General features: G+C 44.5%; 2 protein-coding genes and 1 pseudogene across 4 annotated transcripts; 2 read left to right on the forward strand and 1 right to left on the reverse strand.

The window, feature by feature from the left end:
• The first annotated feature begins 418 nt into the window (after positions 1-418).
• On the forward strand, positions 419-4,532 carry LOC136500663 (probable apyrase 6). Of its 3 annotated transcripts, XM_066496073.1 has the most exons (9): positions 420-1,128; positions 1,331-1,443; positions 1,533-1,640; positions 1,831-1,885; positions 2,135-2,329; positions 3,386-3,483; positions 3,650-3,846; positions 3,913-3,999; positions 4,086-4,532. In XM_066496073.1, exons 1-9 carry the CDS (start codon positions 570-572, stop codon positions 4,252-4,254), a joined length of 1,581 nt encoding a protein of 526 aa, XP_066352170.1. In that variant the 5' UTR covers positions 420-569; the 3' UTR covers positions 4,255-4,532. The 3 variants fall into 3 exon arrangements, with proteins under 3 accessions (XP_066352168.1, XP_066352169.1, XP_066352170.1); XM_066496071.1 differs by having other exon boundaries at positions 419-1,128; positions 3,913-4,532; XM_066496072.1 differs by having other exon boundaries at positions 419-1,128; positions 2,135-2,321; positions 3,384-3,483; positions 3,913-4,532.
• An 866-nt stretch (positions 4,533-5,398) lies between these two features.
• LOC136500701 (zinc finger A20 and AN1 domain-containing stress-associated protein 12-like) lies at positions 5,399-6,654 on the reverse strand (annotated as a pseudogene).
• Positions 6,655-6,996: 342 nt separating this feature from the next.
• Positions 6,997-8,087, forward strand: LOC136500702 (zinc finger A20 and AN1 domain-containing stress-associated protein 9-like). Its single transcript, XM_066496117.1, has one exon. The coding sequence runs from the start codon at positions 7,167-7,169 to the stop codon at positions 7,956-7,958; it is 792 nt and encodes a 263-aa protein (XP_066352214.1). The 5' UTR covers positions 6,997-7,166; the 3' UTR covers positions 7,959-8,087.
• The last annotated feature ends 6,781 nt before the right edge of the window (positions 8,088-14,868 follow it).

The raw sequence follows: 14,868 nt of genomic DNA on the forward strand, positions 1-14,868 counted from the left end.
CCTACGCGACGCGATATGACTCGCTCAGAAACTTATATGGAGTAGTAAACTCACTCGAGAAATTTTATAATGGTTGAAAAATTCATTATATATATATTTTTTTTTGTAAAGTACGTACAATAGTAAACTTAGACAAGTCTTATTCTTCATTTATAATATGAATGTGTTTTATTTTGATAGTACTTAAAACATTTGATTCACGGATTAATTAGACTACGTATATAGATTCACTTGCAAAAGGAATCTCTTGTTTGCTTTGCCGAAGAAATCCCTTCAAACGAAACAGAAAAGTGTACGGCACAACGTTGAGCTCGCCACGGGCGCTCCAACCGGAGAAGCCGACGTCCACGACAACCTCTCCCGTGCTGCCACGTGTCCGCTGTAACCATTTCGAACGGTCAATTATATCCCTCCACTACCCACCACATCCGCCCCCCACGCTCACCCTCCGCACCGGATCCCGTCACCATCTCCACAGCGGCGCGCCGGTCCGGCACCCATCTCGCCGCCGACGCGCCGCGCCCCAGCGCCCCAGAGCGAGCCGCCGGGGCCGATCTCCCTGTCCTCTGATGCGCCGCCCTAATGCCCGCGGCGAGCCCAAGGTACAAACGCTAGCTCTCGCGCCTCCCTCCCCAGCCGCGCGCACCAAGATGGGCGCCCATAGGCGACAGCCCAGCTCCCGCCGCCGCCTTGCCGGCGCCCTTACGCTCCTCGCCGCGTCCGCGCTCGCCCTGCTCCTCCTAGCATCTCGCCCGGTGCCCCCGACCTACGGCGTCATCATCGACGCCGGCAGCACGGGGAGCCGCGTCCACGTCATCGCCTACCGCGCCACGGCGGGACTCCCGCAGCTGGACTGGGCACGCACGGCCTCGATGAAGGCGACCCCGGGGCTATCGTCCTTCGCGGCCGACCCACGCGGCGCGGGGCTGTCTCTGGCGCCGCTAGTGGAGTTTGCCCGGCGCCGTGTGCCGCGGGAGAGCTGGGGGCAAACCAAGGTGCGGCTCATGGCCACTGCCGGGCTCCGGCTGCTCGATCCCGCAGTGGCCGAGTCCGTCCTGCAGTCTTGCAGGGAAGTGCTTCGGGGGTCGGGCTTCCAATTTCAGGACGAATGGGCCACCGTGATCTCAGGCATGTAGTAAAACTGTGCGACTTCTTTCTCATTTTAATGACTTGCTCTGGAAATGTGTGGACCTGGAGCTCTTGCATTTGATGTGAAGCTGGAAGTACATATTTTGAAATTGGGAGCTTTACATTTCAGTACAACTGGGTGGAGTTGTAATTCAATGTCTTTGTTAAGATGATCATGCAAGTACATTGAAATACCGTGTAGGGGCTGAGGAAGGGATATACGCATGGGTTGCAGCAAATTATGCTTTGGGGACTCTTGGCGGTGATCCAAATGACACCACTGGGATTATTGAACTTGGTGGGGCTTCTGTTCAGGTTCTGTATCTTGCATCGCACTAAGGAATCAATCCTCCTCCAGCAAAATTTGTTGGGTTCTTACTGTTTTGCTATTTTTTATCAAACAGGTAGCACTTGTTACCAGTGAACCTGTGCCTCTGGAGTTCTCTCATGTGCTTAAGTTTGGTGATGTCTCATATAACCTGTACAGCCACAGCTTTTTGCAGCTTGGTCTGGTGAGTTGTGTGTGTAAATATTAGTTGTACAGACAAACATTATCCATTGTCAATGTTCTCTTAAATTGCCTATCACAAGAAAAGTATGTTGCCACACCTGCACCTTAGCAATGATCCACTTGATGGCTAGTTAAGTGATCCTTGCTATTATTCTGTATGTGCTGACTGTTCTCTCTCATTTTGTGTGCAGAATGTAGCATATGAATCATTCCATGACTTGCTCAGCTCACCTGGCCTTAGCTCAAGTAAGTCAATTGGTTCATTGCATTTCTAGTTTTTAAAGTAAGATAATCAGATATCACAAGAACACGTCTATGATTTAAAATTTATTACACTTGGGGAATAATTTTAGTACAGTTGTGCCAATTCTTTTTCTTGTATTCAACCTTTGTGGATATGCTATGATTTTTTTGATAATATATATTTTAGGCCTAAAGCTAACATAACTCCAGCATGTTTCATGAGTCTTATCTGATCTGACTATGCTTATGCAGTGGCCACACATTTGATTTCTCAAGCTAAGTATAAAGATCCTTGCACTCCAAGGGGATTTACACACATAGCAGGATCAGTTAAACTTCCTGTTAGTGTTCTTGAGCCGAAGGTTGAGTACAGACCTTTTGCTCATGCTGTGGGGAACTTCTCTGAGTGTAGATCTGCAGCGCTAACACTACTGCAAAAAGGAAAGGGTAGCCAAATGCACCTATACCTCAGTGTCTTATCATTATGTTTATTTTTCTTCAGAAATGCTTCCTTTTTCTTCGATAGTCATATCTGTTTGCTGAATTCTGGGGGAAGAATGGGACTTGGTCCACTAAGAGCTACTCCCTCCGTTCAAAATTGTAAGTTGTCCTGGCTTTTCTAGATACATAGCTTTTGCTGCGCACCAAGATATATATTATGTCTAGACTAGATACATAGTAAAAGCTATGTATATCTAAAAAAGCCAGAACGACTTCAATTTGGAACGGAGGGAGTACTTTGCTTAGGCCTTTGTTATAGGAAAAAAAACTACATGACTTCCAAGATATACTGCACTCAATTTAGGGTTAAAATAACTAGGCTAACTAATCTTAGCTCAAATAGGCTAATAGCTACCTTTTGTGTTTGGCAGTGAATTTGCTTAGGCTATAATGTTGTTTGGCTAGACTAGGTGTGTTAGCAGTAAGAGAACAAAATTCTGGTTCATTAGGCTATTCAACCTCCAGATCAGGTTATTTTAAAGAGGTTACAAATATTTATCCAGGTTAGCTCAACTCCCCAAACCTGCAAGCCTTTTGGTAAACTAAGCCTGAATCCCTAGTACTTCCTCATGTGTTGACCATGTGACCAAAAACACAGCCATCTAGTGTTTAAAGGAGATAAGGAGTAAGCTATACACTTCTATATTATCTGTCTAAAATAAGAGAGTTTTTTCCATGCTTTAGCTTATTGTTGTATGAAATGAAGTGAAGGTGGCTGTGATGACCTACATCTAGTAACACCTTTTTTAGGCTCGTCAATCAAAATAAAATTATTGATATCTTTGACTGAAAGATGCATTAGTGTGCATGGGGAGTTGTTATTAATTCATTTGCTAACTTTAATAAACTAGTTTGAGAAATTCCCATGTTTATCTTTAATCTGTTGAATTTCTGCAGCTTTTGTTAATATATTAAACAGTTGAGTGACTACAGTTTTTGGTGCAGTTTCCCATTCTCCGTTTATTTCATGGCATAATTGAGGTGAGTGTGTTCTTTTTGCAGAGGGATGTACATATCATGAATGCCGCCTTGGAGCAGCATTTGTACCAGAGTTGGAAGGGAAATTTTTAGCAACAGAAAATTTTTACCATACTTCAAAGGTCTAATTCTTTCTGTATGGTTGGGGGCTCAAAAAGTTAAATTTGAACATAATGCATGCATAATGACAGGAGTCTTTCTTTGGGTCAAGATTGTCCATTTTCTTTTATGTTCAATACTCTGCCATCTTTAGTACAATATTCATTTTTATATTTTATCGCTTAACAGTTCTTTGGTCTGCACTCAAAGTCCTTCCTTTTTAATCTGATGGCGGCTGGGGAGAAATTTTGCCATGGGGACTGGTCAAAGATTAAGAAGAAGTACAGCCCTTTTGATGACGGACAGCTGCTTCTTTTTTGCTTTTCCTCGGCATATATTATTGCTCTACTACATGATACACTTAAAATGCCACTGGATCATAAGAGGTGAACCCTTTTCTACAGTTCTATTCTTTGTTTGAAACCTGGATATTTACATGAGTTTTGTTTCAGGATTGATGTTGTAAATCAAATCCATGGCGTGCCTGTTGACTGGGCATTGGGTGCTTTCATTGTGCAAACGACGATGAACCGAACAGAGTACTCAGATTCATCAGTTTCATATCTAAACAACCACTCTTCTGGCTTGGTTCCGCTTCTGTTCATTACTGTGGTTGTATTTACAGCATTCTCCATCCTAAGGTGGAGAAGGCCTCGGCTGAGGACGATCTACGACATGGAGAAAGGCAGGTACATCGTAACAAGTGCCAGCCGATGAGTCGCACACATCAGCGTTGGGAGTGGGTGGACTTCCTTCAGCAGAGCACTATTGACCATGTATGTAGATTTTCCTAAATTGATTTCTTACTCGGTGGCCAGCTACGCTCCAGCATGTTGCCTTGCGGAATTAGCTTGCTGAGTTTGGGCAGCAACCCCTGTATATGATAGAAGGATATGGGTTGCGGTGGCCTTTGTGCATGCTCAATGCTGTATGTAATGTTGCTAAACTGTTGTCGATGTAATTACAATTTTGTGCATGGGTGTCCATCGGATGATGTAATCCTGAGATATCATGTGTCTAATGATCAATAGAAAGTTCTCTGCCATGGATCATGGATGGCAGGGTTATGCAATTCTAAGTCTAATGGTCGTGTATATTCTCTTGCCTTAAACACCACTGATGCTACGAGACTGCAATACAACAGTTTGCATCTCTATTGCTGTCACATAGGCACATAGCATTAGTTTAGGCTATGTGATATTGTTGCACTCGTATTCCTGGCATAAGTAAACTATGAAGCTCACCATCTATTTAGGACAACTCTAATATATGGGGTTGACTTTGGGTCTTAATAGGTAGGCTGTATGCTGAGTGGAGGGAAGAAGTGAGAAGAGAGGGAAGAAATTTTGCGAGAGAAACAAATAGGCTATATGTAAGCCGATTACTATATGAGTGGACTGATAGATAGGCTATAAAGTATACATATAACCAATTAATCTTGCTTTAAGTCCCCACGGCCTCGTCCCCTCTTCCCCATGACTATTGCTCCTGATCTTGGTATTGGGCACTTGATAGGAGATATATAGTTCATTGTCTTGAGTAAAACTTTGCTAATTTTGATCACATTTAAAAACACCAACTTAATTTCATTGAATTTCCCATTATGTCTTAAGAATGCTTTTATTTGAACTTGTAGTAAATATTGATAATATATATATATATATTTTTTAAAAAAACTTGATGGCAGCTGGAGAAGTTTAACATAGAACTATTCCTGACGATTTTCCACTAAATTGCAAATACGTCACCAATTTGAAAACACACATCGTTTTATCATATACTGGGCTGATGCGTCTGATTGCACACCGAGAAATGCAGACCAGTTTATGACTACGAAAATCTACATAAACAATCTCAGTGGTGTTAGAATTTATGACTTATATTAGTAACTAGTAATTAACACTAGCTCATAGTAGAAAACACCTAGTAGACAATAAGGGATCGCATCCAGCAACTGGTAGTATTCCATTATTACAGTAATTCAGGGACGATGTGCAAGACTCATCCATCGAACAAATATGCATTGCAATTTCTAAACTCGTCAACATGATTGCACAAGAGTGTTACATCGACCTAATGGACGGAAAAAAAATACGGTATTGTGTTGTGAAAAAACTTCGCGTGACGGGAATGGTTCCGAAGTGCATGGAAAGGATCAAAGGGAGATAGGCAACGTTTCGTCGTCTGCATCGTCAGATCTTGTTGATCTTGGCGGCAACGACGAGCGGGTTGTTCTTGGCGATCCTCTCCCGGCCCGCCGCCTTGAAGTCGAAGTCGCAGGCGTGCTTCTCCGCGTACCGGTGCAGGGAACAGAACGTGCCGCCGCAGCGGCAGGGGAACCCCAGCAGCCCAACCTTCTTGTTGCACGACGCGCACCTGTTGGGCGCCGCCGCATTCACCGCCGGTGCCTCCACCGCTGGTGCAGCACTGGAAGTTGCAGCAGAGATCTGGGCCGCCGCCGGCTGCTCGGCAGCGAGGACGACTTGTCCTCTGCGGCAGGGGAGGCAAAAGCGTCGGCAGGGGAGGCGTGAGCGTTTTTGAGGAAGTCCTTGTAGCAGCCGGAGCACATGTTCTTAGTCGCCGCAGACCCGAAGAAACCGCACCCGTTCGTCGCGCACTTGATGGCGGCGCCACCGCCGCCGCCGGATGCTTCCTGCTTCTCCGTCTCCACGGGGCCGGCGTTCTCCTTCTCTGTTGTCGACGTCGGCGCTTGAGCAATAACCGGCGTGGCCGTGGCCACTGCAACGGCAGCGGTAGCGTCAGGATCTTGATGACCACCCAGCTGCTCGGACACATGAGCAGCAGCCTTGGCGGCCTTGATCTTCTTCTCGTCGACGGGAGCGGCGACGTCAGGATCTTGACCACCAGCCAGCTGACCGGACACGTGAGCAGCAGCAGCCTTGGCGATCTCGATCTTCTTCTCGTCGTCGACGGGAGCAGCGGCGGCGTCGGCGGTCTTGATCAGGTGCTCCTTGTAGCACTTGGAGCAGAGGTTCTTGGTCGCCGTGCTCCCGAAGAACCCGCAGCCGTTGGCGCACATCGGTGCCGCCGCACCGCCGCCGGCGACCTCCTGCCCCTCCGCCGCCATCGATCTTCTTCGTCGCCGCTTCTGTGCACGTGTGTGAAACCTAGATCGCTTCGTGCGCGACTAGTTTCATGAACGAGCGGAGAGTTCGTGAGTGCGGAGCGTGGATGCCTCCTCTTATAACACGGGAACGGGATCAAGGCGAAGCGCCAACCGACTTCCGATTCGTGGTCTGGTCCGTCCGTGGCAGGGTAGGGTCCGACTTGGAGTTCCGAGTTTCGTCACGCGGGGCTTCTCTGGTTCGTACGCGGGTACGTCCTGATGTTCAGGACACAACTAGCACCTTCTAGTTGATCAGCTAGTGCATCCCTGCCGTGGATCTGACGCGACCCTTTCTGTTCAAACACGGCGCACCGACCGACACCGGAAGTCGGCTCGCGCTTGGCTTCCGACTTCCGCCGCTGCCCGGCGCCCTCACGATAAATAGGGGGCGCGACGCGAGGGGCCACCATCCGCATCCGGTTTCACTTCCACGAAGAAACAACTTCGTCGTCTTCACCTAGCAAGCGAACTACGGAGTAGCTAGTTTCACGCACGTCACGTACGTGCCCTGCCCGCCCTGCGATCCATCCGATCCTCTAGCAGCGGCGGACCGATCGGTAGGTCCATCGAGATCCACACATGGCGGAGAGCCAGGAGGTCGCTGGCAGCAGCAGTGCGGCCCCGATGTGCGCCAACGGCTGCGGGTTCTTCGGGAGTGCGGCGACCAAGAACCTCTGCTCCAAGTGCTACAAGGAGCACCTGATCAAGACCGCCGACGCCGCCGCTACTCCCGTCGACGAGAAGAAGATTGAGGCCGCCAAGGCTGCTGATGCTCACGTGTCCGAGCAGCTGGCTGGCCAAGATCCTGACGACGCCACCGCTGCCGTTGCAGTGGCCACGGCCACGGCCACGCCGGTTGCTCAAGCGCCGACGTGGTCAACAGAGAAGGAGAACGGCGGCTGCCTCGTGGCGGAGACGCAGAAGCAGGAACCATCCGTCCGCGGCGGCGGCGCCATCAAGTGCGTGGCAAACGGGTGCGGTTTCTTCGGATCCGCGGCGACCAACAACATGTGCTCCGGCTGCTACAGGGACTTCCTCAAAGACGTCCACGCCGCCCCTGCCGTGGCGGACAAGGTCGTCGTCCTCGCTGACGAGCAACCGGCGGCCCAGATCTCTGCTGCTGCAACTTCCAGTGCTACACCAGCGGTGGAGGCGGCGCCGGTGGCGAAGGCGGCGGCGCCCAACAGGTGCGCGTCGTGCCGCAAGAAGGTGGGGCTGCTGGGGTTCCCCTGCCGCTGCGGCGGCACGTTCTGCTCCCTGCACCGGTACGCGGAGAAGCACGACTGCGACTTCGACTTCAAGACGGCGGACCGGGAGAAGATCGCCAAGAACAATCCGCTCGTCGTGGCAGCCAAGATCAACAAGATCTGATCTGATGCAGGCTAGACCATACATGAAAGCTGGATCTCGTGATCACAGTTTGTCTGCGTGCCATACACGAAGACAGAAGTGCAATTTTAAGGACTTTTCCCGAGCAACCATACACCATCCATGTATATTCGTAGAATCTTATTATAACATTATTTATTATTATTATTATTATTATTTTATTATTATTATTATTATTATTATTATTATTATTATTATTATTATTATTATTATTATTATTATTATTATTATTATTATTATTATTATTATTATTATTATTATTATTATTATTATTATTATTATTATTATTATTATTATATCATGTTGACGCGCCCGGTTCGTTTCGCTGAAATATGATTTATGCTGATGCTTATGCTGATTTATTGTGAGGAAAAAACATTTTTAGTTCGCTGAAAAATGTTGCTGATATGTTGTCAATGTTAATGTGGCTAGAAATTGCAGTGTATGTTTGTTGCCTTGCTCGATGCGTTGGTGGAAACTCGGTGGCCAACGTATTATTCTCGAACTCATGTTTTTCGATCGATAGCCCCGTGTTTTGGTTTTGTGTTTTACGTAACTCCACATTTTTTTTCGAAAGGCGGTAAAAGATTTTGCTGGATTTTTATTAGATGAGAGAAAAAAGAAAAATACAGAGTTACACCCACGACTCTAAATTCTCCAACACTACTGCCCGCAGGCGATACCTACCCAACTCTATTGCTGGTAAAACACCAGGCTGGAGAGTCCCTGGACTGAAACAACTGAAACATGAAAGAAGCCTGAAAACTTGAAAGAAAGAATAAACACAACCAGATAAACACCGTACAGACTAAAACCTTCGCCTCTTTCTTCCCTGTTGCGACTAAAAAGTTTACGCATTTGTTCTCGTCGTTGAAAGATCCTTATTTGATTTTAGTAATTGAGTGATAATCTAAGTGGACTAATATGCGTTTATGCTGATGCTTATGACCAACAGTTCATAATACAAACCACTGGTGATGAGACTATCACCGCCGGCTCATAAGAACATCTGTTGATGGTCATTAACATCAATTATAAACCATTAATATAACCTTCATATATACTTAATTTCATCACCAAACATAGGTCTAGGGGTTTAAACTAATAAATTCCATGAGTTTTGGTGAATCTGTGTTTTCAGCAGGGTTTATCCAAAAAACCGTCAAGTAGGACCTATTCATCAAAGCAAATCACATTTATTCGCAATGATACCTACATGGGAATACTCTAGAAGGCACCAGAAGGCAAACCACTGAAGAAGACCACAAGGGGATGACATGTGGGGCAGACCGACCCCACCTGTAGGCTGGCCAGCCTAGTGACCCCACCAGTCAGCCTCTGCTTCGAATGATGGTTCTCCACCGCCTCTTAGATTGTATCTACGTTATCCTCTTCAGTTGGTTTGATCCGAGGGTCCCGAATTGACGTTACCCCCTATATATGTAGCCTTGTACCCCCTCCAGTAGAGCCATCCTAAAACCCTAATTCATATCCTCATCTCAGGATCAGGGCATCAAGAGAGATTAGTCATCTAGTTAGGATCTATTCTTTGTACACAATAGAGAGAGAGTAAGGGAAGAGTTCGGAGGAGGTGCCGGCCTATCGATGCTCTCTCTCTATAGCTTGTACCTTGGTGGATCCAAGTTCTATCTGAACTTGCCTATGAGATTTCTCTAGTAATCTACTTCTGATTCAAGTAAGCATCTTGTTTATATTGTTCATTAGGATGACTCTTTTGAGTGCTTTATTCCTGTTCTAGAGGGAGTAAAATATTAATCATAAGTGTAAGCGTAGTGCTTAGACTTGGGTTAATTGTGGATGCACCCTGCATTCCGGATTGATGGTAGCTCGCGAGGGTGACTCTTATAGCCTCGTTGAATTCTCTATAGTGCACCTTCCGTTTGTAGGCCAAGTAGAATCCGGTTACGAAGAAAAACATCGTCTGTTGGTGTCTTTCCCTAGTAATGTCCCTAGTTAAATAGTAGAACACATATCTTACCAAAGTCATAACAAGAGAACCTTAGTTATTCTCTCTACGCTCCTGTTTATCCTAACCTTGTTGCTACCCCTAGTTAAGTTAGACTATAGTTAATGTAACACCCCAGGTGCTTGTCATCAGTTAAGCAATGGGTTTAAACTTAACCATGGCATGTTAAGTGGTGATGGAGATGTTAGGTCAAACATATGAAAATGAGCCACCACTTAAACTTGGACCATGCACCATTGCTTACATGCTGCCCTTTCTAAAAAGTATGCTTGAGTAATGTTGGATGTACTTCTTTCATGTGTCTCACATCAATATCCATCTATATTGATCCATGGAAAAGTTTCGTGAAGTTTGGAATCAAGAAGTCACATGAAATGACAAGTTATGTCCTTGCTTGAATTATTTTATAAAGTGAATGAAATTCTTGATCGTCAACCAAACCTTGAAACCTTGCCCAAATGACTCTAATTGAACTCTACAACAAAAGTTATGAAGGGTTCGTGTTGAGCAAAGGTGGAGAAAATATCCAAAAATAATGGAAACCCTAGATTCTATAGCAAACAGGGCTTTGCGTTGACTGAGAAATAAAGTTGACTTCTGGACTAGATATGAGGTTTGACCAAAAATGAAAGTTGAATAAAAGTTTGATTATAACAAACTTTGTTAAAATACCAAGTCATGATTCGGTTTCAAAATGGATCAAAACAAGGCTCAAAGTCTAAAAGAAAAGCTGAAATCAACCCGACAGTGTTTGCAGTCCGGAATTCACCGACATCGACATTGACATCCCGCGTTCTCCAAATTTTGCTAAGCAACTTGAGTTGGTCCAAAAATAAAAGTTGAAGGTTATATTATGGAGAAGAGCATACAAAAAGTTGCACTGAGTTTTGACCTCCGAAGGCGAGTTCCCGTGACCGTTATCAACATGTTGACACTATCATATTGAGGCTTAATTACCCACTGTTACAGAGCTCAAATGATCAGGCACCTTAAATAAGAAACGTAGAGCAGGCCGTGTAGAGCAAACTTCGTTTTTGGCCCAATAGCTGATTCGGCCCAGATCTGGCCCAAAAGCGCGCCCCACGTCGGACACTTCGGCGCACGCCACCTGTTCGCTGAATTGCCTCTATGGGCGATGCGTGTCCGTGAGCGTGGCAGCCATGCGTGAGCTCGCCCCCGCCATCGCCGACGCATGCACCCGCGCCCCTACTTCTCCAAACCAAGCGCTCGAGCTTCTCCATGCTCCCTCCTCACTCACGCTCGCTTCCTCTGGCCTCCCTCGCTCTCCCAGCGCTCTCGCTCGCCCTGCTGTCACGCAGCCGCTCGCCATGGCCATGGCCGCCATTGCCAAGCGGCAGAGCTCCTCCCACCCACTGCCTTGCCCCTCTGCTGCGCCATGCCTTGCTTCTCGCTCCACCCTACCGCTCCCTTCTCCCTTCTCCACCAGATCTATAATATTGCATGATTTAGTTTAAAGTTTTTGCTGTGAAAATCAATTTGTGCAGTTAGGTTCTTAATAATAGTTGTGTCTTGTCTTTTTCATAACTGCAGTTATTGTGCTCAAATAAATGTGAAATTATTGTGGAGTTCTACTAAGGGGATGGTTGATGTCTGGTAAAAATGTCAGGAGTTTAGGTATGATGGTTTAAGAGTTACAAAAATAACAAATGCCATGTGTTGCTTTGCTCCTATTCTGAATAGGTCTGCATGTTTGAATTAATTGGATCAGTTAAGTTATGAATCATGACTTGATGACAATACATGAGTTGTAGTACTTTTCTTACGCTATCCAAAGAACTAAATATCATGATTTTTGGTTAAGTAGATCTTGAGTTATAGTTGCTTAAATCTCTGTAGTGGTTTCTGTCCAAACCCAGACAGGGTTGCCTTGTTGGTACTGTGGGGCCTTTTTAATGGTAGAATTAGCTTTATGTGTTTATAACAAAGTTGTTTAGAATTTTCTATGATTTCTAAAAAGTCTATAACCACATTTATTGGACATGTATAACTCTATTTATAGCTGTTTAAAGTGGCATGTCAGTTTCTGTCTATGTTTTGGAATAATAAAGTTGTATAACTCCATTTATAGCTGATTAATTGACCCTTATAACTGTAGAATCATCTTAATATGAGAATAATAAAGTTGTAGGTAACTTCCTAAGCTTTTCAAAAAGTTATGGTTTATATTTGTTGGAGGTCTAGAACTCCAGTTATGCTTCTCTGAAGTTCCTATCAGTTTTCTGTATCACTGCTGTTGGGCTACATTTGCAGTTTTGCTTGTGCAATTATTTTCGTGGTGTAAATGATGTTTGCTATGGTTGTAGTGAATACAAAAGTTGTAGAAAATTTCATAATCTTGCTTGTGTTCAAATTGTAAGACCATAGGCCTGATAGTTTAGGAGTTACATGACTTTTAAGTCTTCTATCAGGTTTTGATTGTATTCTGAGCAGATCTGAAAGATGCTAGTGTTTGATCTAGTTAGGATTTGAATCACACCTAGAGGATAATAGAGTAGTTGTAGTGCTTTTCTTGAGATTTCCGAAATGTCTATGAACACCCTTTTTGGTGATCTAGATCTCTAGATACAACTGTATGAAGTTACATGGTAGAATCTGTCCAAGTCTAGACAGAGGTGTTTAATTGGGCTTGATTGACCTTGTTAATGGTGGAATCACCTTGTGATGATAATAAACATGTTTTAGATAATTTAATAAGATTTCTATAAAGCTAAGGTTCATGCTTGTTTGATGTCTGTAACTCCAGTTATGCCATTTTGAAACTACTACTACTTTTCTGTCCTAGTTCGGTGCAAATCTGAAACATTGGCATGTTTGACCTAGTTAGCTTTGGAATAAGATTTTGGTGATAATAACAAAGTTGTAGATAATTCATGTATATAGCTGATATTAAAATTTGGTGGTATTTTACCTTGTGCTTTGTGAGTTATGCCTGTTTAAAGTTGGGTTTCAGAAATGGCTGCTCTCTGTCAATTGTGGACCAGTTTCTATAAATGGGTATATTTGACTTAGTTAACTAGAAAATCATGCTACGATGATTAAAGATGAATTATAGAAAATTTCATAAGCTTTCCAGAATGTCTTGTTTCATGGCTATTGGATTTGTATAACTCTAGTTATGATCTAAACATGAAGCTGTTGTTTCTAGTCTAGAAATAGACATATGCTAGTTGTGGTTGTTTACTCCATGTGTTGCTATGTGTGGCTTGTAACATCCCTGATGTTATAAAGTACTTAAAAGGTGATCATGTCATCATTATGCATAATCATCATGTATCAACTCATGAATGCATTTCATGTTTAATTTATAGCATGTAAATGTTGTTATGAAGTGTGTTATATGTTATATGAAATAATAGTGATTAAGAAACTTTGTGAATTTTAATGTGGGAATCTATTAAACAATTCAAATTCTTCCTTAATAAAAGTTTAATAATTTTTGTTGCAATGCTTGGTGTGAATATTGTTTTATGATATGTGTTGACTTGTATGGATGAAACAATTTCAAAACATTTGTGTTTAATTGGATTTCTGAAAACCCGAATTTCCAGCATTTAAGTTTACCCTGGAAAACCCATTTCAAAATCTAAGCACATTTTGGGGTTGAGCCTAAAAGCAAAAGTGTAGAGCTTGTCGAGTCGTACAAAGTTGGTTTTTGGAGTTTTCAGAGTTGTTTTATGAAATTTGAAGTAATTTGAAAAGGCGTGATTCTTTAAATGTTCCCTTTTTGAATTCAAATTTGCATTTCAAAATGTAGACTGAATTAGGGGGTGGTTATAAAAGAAAAGTTGTAGAACTTTAAATTTGGAGCAACTTTTATTTTTGGAGATTTTTGAGTTGCCACATAAATTTGGGAGTAAATTGGGATTCAAAGCGAGTGGCAATTCTGTAAATTCGATGAACAGTACCCGCGGCGGACACCTCACGACGGCGAGTTTCTTCTGGCTTCCAGGCGCGTTCGTGGCCGTCTTTGGTGTCGTGCTGGCGTGGAGAAGGCCGCGGCGTGGCTTCCTCTTGCTTCTTGGCCGTCCTTTATAGCTTGGCTGTCGCCGTTCGTTTCTTTTTCTCCTCCTTTTCATTCCCTCTGTTCGCCGTCGCTGTCGCCCACTCTTGCCGGCGCACACCACCTCCACCGCTCATCCTTTGGCCGAATTGAGCGCGTAGAAAGCTTCACCTCTCCCTTGCGCATCGCCTGAGCGCCTCGCCTCACCGTAAACGGCTGCGCCCGCCGTTCACGCCGAGCTCCACCTCTCCGTGGCCAGAGCGCTTTGGTGCCTATCTCCTCCTTCCGAGTATGGTTCTGAGCTCTCCGTGATGCCGTGTTGCTCGTTGACTTATTCATTTTACCTCTACCGCACCGAGCACGCGGGAACGACATCGCCGCTGTTCACGCCGCGGCCATCCGTCATGGCCGCCGAGCTCGCCTCCACCGTGGTCGGTCTATTCCGGCTGCTCTCGCTCCTTTCTCTCTTGTTTTGCGCTTACCTCTGTGCCGTGATGCTCACAAGCAAACCTGTTGCTCGTCTTGTCCACAGGACACGTCAGAACGCAGCATCGCCGCCGTGTTCCTTGCGCCGTTCGTCTTTGGGAGGAAGACGATGGTCCTGTAGCGGATGCTAAATGAAAAGTCCATGATTATTTTAAATAGTGCTGTGATTTGTTATTTTTGTGTAGAATTAAATAGAGCTTTAAATATTATGAAAATTTTTGTGTGACCTCTCTAAGATGTAAACTATTTAGGAAAAATATGAAACCATGAAAATCAACAGTTTTTGGATGCTTAAAAATTAGTCCTTTTAATTAAGAAATGCTTGCTGTGTAATTTTTATAGGCCAAAATAAATATCCAGTGACCATGAAACTTTTATTGTATTTGTTTATTGTTAAA

This window comes from Miscanthus floridulus, chromosome 13, assembly GCF_019320115.1.
Source record: "Miscanthus floridulus cultivar M001 chromosome 13, ASM1932011v1, whole genome shotgun sequence".
NCBI lineage: Eukaryota > Viridiplantae > Streptophyta > Magnoliopsida > Poales > Poaceae > Miscanthus > Miscanthus floridulus.